Source organism: Corapipo altera, unplaced genomic scaffold (assembly GCF_003945725.1).
Source record: "Corapipo altera isolate COAL_440 unplaced genomic scaffold, ASM394572v1 55, whole genome shotgun sequence".
NCBI lineage: Eukaryota > Metazoa > Chordata > Aves > Passeriformes > Pipridae > Corapipo > Corapipo altera.
Genome location: NW_020884882.1, coordinates 15501751 through 15514469, shown reverse-complemented (window position 1 = coordinate 15514469; position 12719 = coordinate 15501751). Strand labels below are relative to the sequence as shown.

The 12719-nt window shown below is 40.9% G+C and overlaps 1 protein-coding gene across 3 annotated transcripts in view; it reads right to left on the bottom strand.

Annotated features, from left to right (window-relative positions):
• CNTN6 (contactin 6) overlaps positions 1-12719 on the bottom strand; it is a 133216-nt gene that overhangs the window by 56050 nt on the left and 64447 nt on the right. For all 3 annotated transcript variants that reach the window (XM_027640734.1, XM_027640735.1, XM_027640736.1), the window contains one exon: positions 6212-6307. In XM_027640734.1, the coding sequence (XP_027496535.1) occupies positions 6212-6307 (96 nt within the window). The remainder of the gene's footprint in view (positions 1-6211; positions 6308-12719) is intronic.

Genomic DNA, 12719 nt, shown 5'->3' with positions numbered 1-12719 from the left:
AGCAAAGGAGAACCAGACCTTTTGTGTCCTGATTTCAGTTCTCAGGGGGTTCCAGTTGACTTCATTTTCCGAAGTTTCTGTGACTGTCTGTGCTCCACCATTGCTTTAGGGCCTCCTGATGAATTTTCCCATTAACTGAGAATAAGCACAGGCTCCTCCTTTTCATATTTAAATCCCTTTTCCCCCCAGTCTAAGGGATATAAACACTGTCTCTCTCCTACTGCAGACCCATCCCTAGGGCATGTTTGCCTAGAGCCTAATTCAGCTCCACCAAACTCTATAGAAACCCTAATTTTAATTAACTTCAGTGGGAGTTGGATGAGATCTCAAGAGAAAGGAACTAAACTTTGGAGATGGAACTTTTCTTCCCCTCTTTTAAGGTATGATACTAGCAATCCCTTTCACAGTGTCTTTTCTTAGGAAGTTAAATGACTACATCAACAGGTAGCAGAGTAGAAAATCCAATGCTGCACTATAAAAGGAGTTACTATAACTTAAACTGTTCCATTTGGGGTCGATCTGAAGAATTCAGACTGTAGCACATCCATCAAATGAGCAAAAGAAAGGACAAAAAGTCCCATGGTGTCACTTTTAGGGTCACATTCACTTCCATCAGTTAATCAGAGCTGGGGCAGGTGGTGCTGAGCAGAAGGGGGAGGAGGAAAAGAGGGGACGTGACAAAGAGATCACAACCTGCAAATGAAGGAGCTTAAACAAACTTGGAAATCCTTCCTGCCAGCTGTTTGATGGGAAAACAACCATAGTTACTATTATTTTTTAGTTTGTTCTTCAATTTCCATTTAGCCACGGGATTTCTGGGATGGGCAGCAGCTGGGATCACACTTCATACCTGTGACAGTCCCAGAATTATTGAATTTCAGAGACCACCAGGAAAGGGCTTCAGCATAAAAGGGCTTACACAAGGTACCCATTAACAACACCAAAGATTCTGGGGGATTTTTTTCCTCTATTTCATTTTTCTTTTCTTTTTTTGGCTGTAACTTTCCCTCTGGAGTCACCACTTTTCATATGATGTCGAAGATGCCCGAAGCAAGTTTTTCTGTACAGCTGAATTATCCCAGTTTTCCTACTGCTCTTTTCTCTGTGGGATGGTTTAGAAAAAATAAAAGTGTGAGGTAAAGCTGCACAATGGGAGAAGATGCTGGAGAAGGGAGGCCTTCCAGAGATGTTCACCGACCACTGTGTGTGGAGAAAAGCACATTGGAGTAACTTTGGATGAGTCTTTACTCAGTGGTGCTTTAGAATTTGGTCACAGATTGTGGGGTGGTTTCCAAAATTATTGAAGGAAATTGTTCACAGTAAAAGTTGAGCTGGTTCCAAAGACAGAGAGAAATTAAGATTTATCCTTAGGTTAAAAAAATTCTGATTTATAGCCAGAGAGAATCCCTCTGATACCTAGACCTATAAAAAATGACACTATAAATATCAGAGCACTCTGAAAAGTTTCAAGATTTAGTTCACACAAACTAATAATGAAGTTATTAATATCAAGTAAAAAATTGAGGTTAGAAATAAACACTTACGTGACAACAAGGTGTTTTCTAAGATGGGCTTCAAAAACATTAGTCAGGTAATTAATTTTTAAAATTCTGTGTGGCTGTGGGACAACCAATAGCACACAACCCTTTCCACGTGGTCAGCTGATGGGACTCAGCCCAAATTAACATATTTGAGCATCAGGGCTCAAATATGTTAATGCTCAAATATCAAAAATGATGTTTTCTCTCAAGAGACAGTGATCCCAATGGTGATGCTGATTCTGTGAGACTCTTGGTGGGCAAAGAACTGCTTTTGGATCAAAGGGACTACACGTTAGTGTAGTCCTCACAAACTTGGTCATGGATGTTCCAGAGCAGAAGCTACTTTATGGAGTTGCAACATTAAGATGTGTTTAAGGCTTTTTTTTTTCATCCAAGGCCAGTGACTGTGGTGTTAGTCTCCTTTCTGAGCCCAAAGACCCCCAAAACCAGGTGAACTCCACCTCTCCTCCCAGGTGGGCAGGTCCTGAGTGGGGCAGCCAGGAGAGCATCACCCGGGAGCTCTGAGCCTTTCCTGCAGAGCACAGCCGGCAAAGAGGAGAGCTGATAATCACTACTGATACACCAGGCTGGGGATAGAACGTTTCAGTGCTTCCCTCGGCCCCAGCAAACCCAAATCAATGCTGCTCCTTGTGCAGCAGAGCAGCTCCGGGTTGGGCTCAGCGAGGAGACTCTCCTCCCTCCCTTGGGAGCTGCAGGAAAGTTGGATTAAAGATTCAGAGAGAAAGGGACTCTCAGCCCATGACTGAGGCACTCAGTTTATAAAGGGAGAGACACTTCAAACCTTCTCAGATTATGCATTTTCTCAAGTGCAGCGTTTCATGTAAAATGCAGAAATCAAAGACCTTTTTACATCTCATCTCATCCTCTGCACACACCCAGTTCCACGTGCTCCTCCTTCCCCAGCCTTGGCTGGCTGAGGATTTGGCACATCCCCCCTCTAAGCAGGTCCGCAGGGCTCCTACTTCCTTAAGAGTGTTTTATTTTTCTAAGGCAGCCTCAATACGGCGGTGTCAGCACAGAGAAATCCCACAGCCTCAGCTCCCAGCTCTTCTGCACAAATAAATGCAAATGCAGGAGTGATCCCGCTGCTCCTAACAAGATTAGCAACTTCCTTAAAGCTCTGCGGGGAGCCAGCTTGAAGGGAACAGGCTTTAGATCAGCCTTCACTTCTAAGAAAATAAATGAACAACAGTCCACCCCATAGTCTGGTGTCAAGTATTACCATTTAGGCAGCAGCTTCTTAATCAGAGTCAGGTCAGGCTCGTGCGTAGCTGCAGAAATTAAGGCTTCCTCCAGCTTCCTCTACCTCACAGCTCTGTAGAAAACACTATTTTTCAACTGTAAAATATTGCTATGTGTTGATTATGCAAGGAAAACCAGCTGACCTGAAGAACTTAAGCCAGAGAAGTGGAGATGTTTCAGGAAAAAAATACAATTTCCCTGCCCACCCCTGCACTCCTGAGCCTCCCTAACAAGCAGAGGGATGTCACACCTTGAACTCTGTAAGGTGTGTTAATGAGCCTCATAAATAACAACAGCAGAGGCTGGGGCACAAATAGGTGAGGGGAGGGAGGGTTTAGGCTGGATCAGGTAACCTGGGGCAGCTTTGCTCTGCCTTTTGAAAGTTAATTACAGGCTCTGATTTTTAGCTCATTAGCTGTAACTAATTTTTAATGTCTTAATTGATTTAAGATACAAACGTAGGTGGGTCTTTTTTCTTTCGTGCTTGTCCTGATATTTGTTCACGACAGTATAACACAGGTTCTCTTGTTTTAAGGGTTGTTTTAGTACAAGTTTAAGATTAGTTTTAGTACAGTTCTGCAAGATTTTTGTTCTATAAGTGGTAGTTTAAGGTCTAAAGCTGACAAGAAAAGTGCTGGAGCAGCCCTTTTGTATTTTTTTTTTAATTTTATTTTTTTTAGTTGACTAATATATTGTTCCTTCTCTCTTCAATTGAAAAAAACCCTCATTTCTCTTCTATAATCAAGAATTTCTCTTCTATATCAACGCAGTCTCAGTTATGAAATGTGTACAAAAAAGAAGTAGCACATCTTCTCTTGTCAATTGTATCGGAAAACTGAGTTTAATGACACAGAAGCTTTAAATAGTTGAGATATTTTTTGATCGTGGAAAGCACTTTAACAGCTGAGTGACCCAACATCTGCTGAGCTTTGCTGTGAGCTCAGCAGGGAGTTTAACTGCAGGCTGCTCTGGTGGAGGACTAGATAAGCCTGGTCTCTGCAGAGAGGGGTAGAAAGAGAAGTGAAACACTTCTCTAGAGACCAGCAGAAAAACTTCTTGAACTCTCCTTCCACCTGCCTATTCCTACTTCTTGATGTTATGGGAGGAAACTTCAATTAATGAAACCTCCTTGTTTTTTTTTTTTTGGCCTCCTGCCTTTCTGTCACTTCTAAAGTTAGAGGAAGCAGGTACTGATTTTTTTTTTTTTAGGTTGGCAGGAGGTTTTACTTAGTGTGTCTTATTTCGAAATAACTACATTAATAACAGCTGCTTCAAACAACTGCTGCACAGAGGTTTTCTGTCTTCCTTCAAGTCATTAGATTATAGGAAAGACAACTCTTTTCCTGCTGCTGTGGTTTATCTTCCAAATTCTTTGACATCTAATTCCTGCCAAATTTAAAGTGTTGTACAGAATGTTTGCAGTGGGACCTGTAAGCACAGCCAGCAATCCTTTCTCCTGCAGGTATTGTGAGTCAGGCAAGGCTTCCAATTAAATAAAAGACCTAAATATACAATCTTTTCAATAAAAACAACTTCCCAAGCATCCTAAGATAGCATATGACTTATCAGAGTTTACACCATGCACTTCCTCCCCGCGGGATATAATTTTGAGTCCTAAATACAGTGTTTATGGATGACCAAAGAACTCGGCTGCTGTTCCGTGGAGACTTGTTATTTCAGATAATGCATTTTCCAGGCCTCCAGGAACCCTGTGCTAAAGGCTTTGTTCATGGACAGCACTTTGTCAGCTCAATTAATGTGGGGCAACTCACCTGGTAACTATTTGTTTGGTCTGAATGTTTTCTTCTACTCGGTCCTATTTGCCAAATCGTAATTTTCCCCTACAGCAAGAGGAAAAAATATGTAGTTCAGTGGCTCAAGGATGGATGTGTTGTCTTTCTGTCTGTCCCACTGATATGCTTCAGGAACTCTTCCAAGCCTTTTCTGCCCTTTTGGGCCAGGTTTCCCTTCATCTCCTGGATTATACCTGGATTATACCCTCCTTCCCCATGGCTGTGAACACCCAGTGAGCTGACACTGCCTCTCTCTTCAGCACTTGAGGCCTTTAAACTGATTGATGGCTTTCTCTCCCTCTCTGATATCCTGCATCCTCTTTACAGATCACTATTTACCTTTTCCTGGGAATTATAACTGTTTCTTTAAGAAGAATTGAGGGGTTTGGAACTGGTACATGGAAAACTGCAGCTCCTTGTGGGTGTGTGGTCACTGCCAAAAGCAGGACATAAGTCATCAAAAAACTGGTGATTCTTTAAGTCCAGGACAAGGCAATTTGGTGACTGTGTTATTAGTATTTCCCCTTTATTAAAATACATTTGCTATTCCAAATTTCCCATCCTCTTCAGGTAGTTCTGTTAGGAAAACATAATTTTTATTCCAGACTTCAAAAGCTTTGAAACCGTTTTGTTGTGGGTTCTAACACCCCACAAAGAGATTTGTGAAGGTATGTGGTTCAAAACTTTTGGAAGTCATTGTCAGGAGGGGGAAAATTAAGTCTCAAAAGATCACTCAAGAGCTTCTCACTTCTGGTAGGTGCAAAAAACGTTAAGAAAAAATCCCACACGTGTTCAAGCCTTTGTATTGCTCTGTAAATGCTGATGTTGAAGGTGGTAATAGAGCTGTAAAAAGGGGGAAAAGGAAATTTCCACCCCATACTTAGGGTTGCCTCAGATGAAAACTTTGGAACGCTGTGCTCAGGCCATCCCTGGTTCATTTTGTGTCACCTGGACTTTACCTCACACAGAAAGGAAGGGCTCAGAGGTCTTATGGTGAGGAAGCAGCAGCAGGTAATGGTGACAGATGTAAGGCACCCCCAAATCAATTCCTCAGAAAACTCCTTTTCATTCTCTATCTGAAGCACTGAAAAATATCAAGAAAGCTGATCTAATCAACTCTCCTTTAATCAGGCACTTTACCTCTCCAGAAGCCCCTTCCAATGTACATTTTTCTGTGATGATCAGGAAGGAGAAAATCAGGTATTCGAGAGCAGAAGACAAATCTAATGTGTATAATGTGGTATTCCAATTAGAACATTGAAGTGACAAGCACTAAAAGAGCCTTTCCATGCAGACCTGAAGTGGTTTTGGTGCAGAAGGAATTGCTGATGGCTTCTCCTCTGCCATTCCATGGGTGTGAAGGAGCTGAGATGTGTCACAGATGGTCTTTGAGGCCTTCGTGCTTTCTTTGCCATGTCACCCCCAAAGAACAATGACACCTTCTAGACCCTCAAGGAACCACAGAATAATAAAAAAGGACCTCCAAGAAGTGTCTTTTAAAGAAATGAAATCCAAATTTTTTGTGAACCCAGATAGTTCATGCAGAAATAAATTCCAGTGCTAATCAGGCAGGAATTGCCTGGATTGCTCCCAGGGCAGGGTTATCCATCATACCTCCATGGTGTGGGGGAGGCCCACAGAGCAGGACCACTCCTTGTCCTTCTCTCACTGACACTGTGCTCCTTGTCCTGGTTTCAAAGTTTTCCAGATCTTGAGAGAGAAGGAGAAAACAAAACCTGGTTATTATCCATCAGATTTACTGCTAATTCCATCCTGATAAATCCATTAAAGTAACAGACTCACATATTCAGTAGCATGGCATGATATGAGTCTGTGAATTGAAATACTGCTCAGAAAAACAACCTCTTGTCATGGAATTGTTAAGGTTGGAAAAGACCTCCAGGATCATCCAGTCCTTTGGTGTTCCCAAGATATTTCTTCACAAATCAGTTCTACTCTAAGCCCAGCAATCTGTATTTATGATTCCTCCTTGCCAAGCCAGGGCATTATTCCATTACTTTTTCCAGCATCATTTTTTTGGAACTTACAAGACTCTTAAACTACAGGAGTTGGGGAAAAAAAATAATGCATTTTGTGGTGTTTCCTTCTGTATAGAAATAAGAAGCAGGTGTGTTCCTCCGCATATGCAAGTGATAATTAAACCTCACCAGGACTCCCACAGAGTGGATGTTTAAGTGATGATAAAGGTATGTTGTCTTCTTAATGAGTCTGCTCTGTCCTAAACTGGCTGCAGCACCTGGATGGATTTTAGTTGACTTGAAATTTAGCACTGCTTTTAAAGGGGACAAAAGAGGGTTCTTTCAGTAGGAAATCATGTGATGCTTTAGGGAAATCTCATGTATAAACGTGTCTATGGCCATGTCCCAGAGGTGATTTTTTTATGGCTGTTAAGGGCTATTTTTTAAAAAAATTTAACACCACACTCAATCTCTTCTGCTTTCTCACGTTTCACTGAGATGCTGAAGAATTATTGGTTCGATTCTCTTTAACTAATTCAATCACAAAACATGACACAATAGATGTAGTTTAAAAAAAATGATTATTTCCTTTTTGATCCAGTTCTCACCCTAATGAGAAACATTCCCTTATTTGTCAGAGTCATTTGGGAAACGACTGCTTGAAATGCATTCAAAATATGCTTTAACACAACAAATATCTGCTTCCCCTTAAATCTCTTTATACCACAGCGGCACAAACTGCTTGCCCTGAGCTTATTTTATTTACCTTGCTGCAGATTCTTGTTTCAAACAATTGTTCCATTTTTCATCAGCTGAACAACACCCTGATCCAGAGTTCAGCAGAGAGGAACAGCTCTCGTTGGTCAAAGCAATAACGATTTCTACCTGTCCAGGCTCAGCTATTTATGTCAATATATCAATTTTCTCCCCCTTAGTTGAACTTTACACAGTTAATTTTTCTTTTTCTCCTCTTCATCTCCTGGATATTGGTCTCCTATGAAGACTTTGTCTCCTCAGAGGGGACTGAATTGAATTAACCACGTGTAGCCCCTCCTTGTGCTGTCACAGCCACAATAGATGGTTCCTGTCAATACACTGGGAAAGTGGTTGAAACTCTGATGTTCTTTTAATTGCCTGCTGGATAGTTCTCTGCCTTACACTCTGAGTAATCAAAGGAAGGGAAAAAAGACAAGAAAGACCAAGAAAAATAGGGGAAAAAAATAATTTCTTTCGTTGTAATCCACCCTGTAATACTAACAGAAAGAGAAAACTGGAATATGGTTAATTGGAGTTTGGTTTCATACCTAGAAGTCCTGTCTCTGAATGTGTGGATTTATTTATCTGTTTTGAAAAATTCATTCTGATAAAAATTTACCACCTCATTCTCTTCTTTCCTGGGGGTTCAGTGTTTTCTGAGAAGGAAAAGCACAAAATATTGGTGTGGAAAAGTGTTCCCTGGGACAACTGTCAAAGGCTTTAGATGAGGATTTGTTTGGGATGGCTGCTCTGAGGCTTTGTGCTCGGGGAGAAGGGGTAAAAAGACCCTCAAATTATCCTATTTTTTATATAAAATAAAAAATATTGGGAAGGTGCAAAACATTCAGATTCTTTAGGATTCAAGCACTAACAGGAAGGGTCATGTCTGCTTTTACCATCGCTTTCCTTGAGCTGCTAGTGCAACACAAACTGCTATTTCTACTTAAAATTTGAGTTAAAAAACACCCCAAAAACTCTTGAGCAGTATGGAAAATCTGTGCAGCCTAAATAATGCTTTCCAATACTTTTCACTATGGAAAATCAAGCCTATTTTATTGCTGAGGACAAAATTTCATTTATGAGACACCCCAGAAAGGAGGGGAGGGGGGAAAAAAGTGCTGTGCAGGAGCAGGAAAAGGTTTTCATGACAATTGAGAATTAACTATGTAATACTTGACTCTGAAATTGGAATAGAGTTTGGAAAGTAATGAGTTGCTGGTAGCAATTTTTAGTTTAATGACACAATATGTCATGTTATCATTTTTACTCTAATTTTAGGTGGTGTCACCTGTCTGTGTTTCTCCATTAAAACCATGACAAGTGGCCCTGACTTGAATAATTAAAAAGCAGTAGATCTCTTAGGGAATCCATTGTTTTATAGGTAGCAGGACTAGTTTTGGTTATATCATAGAATCATGGAATGGTTTGGGTTGAAAGGGACCTTAAAGCTCATCCAGTCCAACCCCATTGCTCCAAGCCCCATCTTGGATTTTCCAGTGCTGGAGAGAAGATTTTCAGCCCTTAAATCATCATTTAATCTATTCATCTCCCCCATGACAGGTACAACCACCTGATGTCCTTATTTAACCCGTTTTTAAAGACTTCTAGGGATGGAAATTTTCTTTAGATGATCCATTCTAGTGCTTGACTCTAAGGTCGTCATCACACCTCATCTTTTAGAAACTCTCACCCCCAAAATTTCATAGGTTTAAACAGAAATGATTTTTTTTCCCCTATGTGAAGTTGATTTTGATAGATAATTGTACCAAGTGAGTTTATTCAGTGTCTGTCTCTGCAATGAAGAATCATTGCAGAATAGAATTAACAAAAAAACCTCCAAGAGAGCAAAACAAAGGAAAATAAGGTAAAAATAGTTCCTTAGTGTTTCTTTGTCTTTATTGGACCCTTTCTCCAGGCAGGCAGCATCTCCCATGGATTATTATGGTACCTCATTCAGATGGGTCCAGTCATGAGTTATAAAATTGTGTCCCTTTGTTATGCAGTCCAGGGAGATAAAGTTTCTATTTTGTGCAAAGATTTCTTCATCCATTTACCCCCCTATGGAGTTGTGTGTATTTTCAATTATTACTTACAAGCTAAAATGTGTTAAGTAGATATAAAAGAATGACCTGAGGATGAATATAAACGTAGGTATTCTATTTTTTTTTCTTGTTATTCTGAAATTCTGACTGCTCTCAAAACCACTTCTCTTTGCCCTGGGTGGGAATTTACCCCAACAGAGCACAACCAGTGTTCTCCTGTTACCTAGCACAACTTTATAACATGACATGACATAATCTAATAAAGCATAATGTTGCTTGTCAAGAAGAGTATCAAATAAGAGCTCTAAGATCAGGTGTTTGGCACACATTTAGGTTGCTAATATGCACTCAGGAATAGGCTGACTATTTAACAGATGGTATATTTGCTAACTTCAGTGTTTCTGCAGAGGTCTATAAATAAATTATCACCTAGTTCCTACATAATTCCTTTCATTCTTTGTCTGTGTTTATCTCACTTGAAGAACAACGAGTTCCCTCACACTCTGTTGCTCTCTCAGCTGCGAGTTTTAACAAAAAAACAACTTTTTTTTTTTTGATTTCCAGATCTGTTCGTGTTGGCAGACTGTTGGTACAGAACAATTAATCAGTTGGGTGTGATAACGAGGTCAGGCCGAGCAAAGGGCTCAGATGCACAGGATTCTTCCCAGAGAAGTGTGGGAATTATGGACTCAAGAATGGGAACTTTCGCAGAGCTGAGTGAGGAAGGGCTGTGCTCAGAACACCCATTTTGTGGGAATGGAGTTAGGGAATGGCAGGGCTTTCTCTGATAAAAGTGGGAATACTCAAAGTGAAGAAGGTTTTCAGGATGAAGGGAGGAAATGGGGAGAAGGTCTAATCCAGCTGTACCTCAGTGGGGTCAAGGAAGATATTATGGAATCCCAGGATGGTTTGAGTTGGAAAGGACCTTAAAATCATCTTGTTCCAACCCCATGCCATGGGCAGGGACACCTTCCACTAGCCCAGGTTGCTCCAAGCCTCGTCCAACCTAAATTTATGCTGATTTATGGCAGCAAAGGGTATGACCTGCAAGGCTTCCATGTAGATATTGAGACAGAATAAAACCAGAAGTAGAGGAGAAAGGGGTTTTTGGGTACCATCAGTGTGGCTTTTCTGAGTGCAGAGCTGCCAGTGGGAGAGGCAAACCCACGATGGGTGAGGTGGTGTTTGCCTGAAATGATCTCTGGAGACAAACAAATTGGAACCGAGGCCCAGAAATATTTCCTGCTAAAGTATTTGTGTTAATTATTGGGCTCATTAATAGGTTCAGCCACACAGTATTTTTTCCTTAGTGTTTTAAAGCTCAGAATGACAGAGATAATAATAAAATCACAGAATGATTTGGGTTGGAAAGGACCTTAAAATCATCTTGTTCCAACCTTGTGCCATGGGCAGGGGTCACCTTCCACTAGCCCAGGCTGCTCCAAGCCCCGTCCAATTGCTGACTGTGTCATTAATATATTTATTCTAATTTCACCACCACCACTATTACACACATCTGGGTTCCTTTTATAAGCTTTTTTTTAGTATAAAACTGCCCTGCAGGTGTTAGAGTGGCAGATTTAACTAGCCAACAGAATGCCTGAAGATACAACCAGTTTTCCTGGGAGCGGGGGAGCTTCTTCTTAAATATATCTGATAGGAACAAAAACCTAATCAAAAGTAGCAAGTCATTCATTTCAACCTCAAAATCATGTGTTTCAAATTCCTGAGCTTCCTCAGTGGCACTTCCAAACCAGGCCATCTTAAGAAGGAACACGGGACAGCAAAAAAAAGGAAACTTGGATGTTTTAATACATGAAATTGTTACAGACAATTAGAGAAAGTCCAATTTATCACCTTGCATAATTACAACAATTCATCTGAATTAATGCAATTTCATGCTTTCTTGAACTTTTGATTTTTTCCCCCCCTCATAAATGTTTCGTCATTCCATAATCCCAAATATTACAGTTGTAATTACTTGGTGTTGAAATGTGCAGTGAATGTTAAAGCACCAGGAGGGAGAGCTCTTTACAAATTACCCAAATCCACACCATTGTTCCCATTTCCATGTGACTGGTGCAAATTGGGATCTGTCACTTCTGTTCCCATTTTTCCTCTGTCCTGTGTTGCCTGTGGGATATTGCACAACATGAGTGGGGTCACTGCGAGTGATGGATCACAATTTTCTCACAGGGAAATGGGATCAAAACTCCAACCTCCACAATTTTCCAAGGAATTTCACGGCTGTGATTTACAATAAGCATTTCTAGCATCTGTGTTATCAGCTGACAATTAGTCACCTTCATTTGCTGTCACTGGGATAAATTAGGGAACCCATTGTGGGTTTGAATTTGATGCCTAATTCAGAGAATGTAAATCAGTTATAACCATGGATAGAAAAAATGAAGCTCATTGGATCTTTTAAATTGTCTCAAATTCTAGATTCCAGATTTTGGGTTTGTTTTTGATTCTTTCACATACAGGAAGTCCCAAAAATGTTGGCACTAAAGCCCTTTTATACACAAACTGTGCCTGTTCACCCCAGAAAATCTCCTGAGCATCAAGCCCTGTCTTTTGCTTCCCCTCAGTGTTGTGCTGAATTGCTCTGCAGGGGACCAGACTGGTTATTATAGGGTGTGTTGTGGAAATATCCTTCTTCCTCCATGCATCTCCCAAAGGAATGGCTAATCTCATCTCCTACAACTTTCACTGGAAAGTAAATTCTCCTTTCCAGCTTTCAAAACTCGCTAAACAAACCCTCTGCCGGTTCCTTTGTCTGGATGATACTGTCAATACATTAATCTTTTCCTGTTAGCATCTAATCTCAATTTTTTTAAATGTTCTAATTGATTTTCTATGAGTTCAATTCTGAGATTAAGAGGGGTGTTATCTCTAATTAAGGTGTCTGAAAGCCGCTTAGCATCTCCCATTTCCTCCTTTTCAAGCACTTGCACTTTCCACTCAACACCTGCCGAGTTCTCCTGCTCCTTCCCCTCTTTGAACCTTGTGGCACCTCAAGTCTGTAGGATTTGAAGCTCAATCAACCCGGGCAATGCCTGAGTGTCTCCTTTCACCGGGCCAGGTTAAAAATCAACTGTAATTCCCACTTTTGTTCTCATTTTCCACCGTAGGTGAACGCTGCATCCCACCCTGGTTAAAGGAGAAAGCTGCCCGGTTCCCCCAAGCCCTGCTCCTCTCAACCTGATGGAGCAGCTTTCTAAAACAGGAGGGGAAAGCACAATCACCGGGTCTTGTCCTTCTCCAAAGCTCTGTAATCAGCCAAGGACCTTCATCAGTGCTTCTTTATTTAGTTAAATTGCTTTGGAGCTTCTAAGGGAGAGG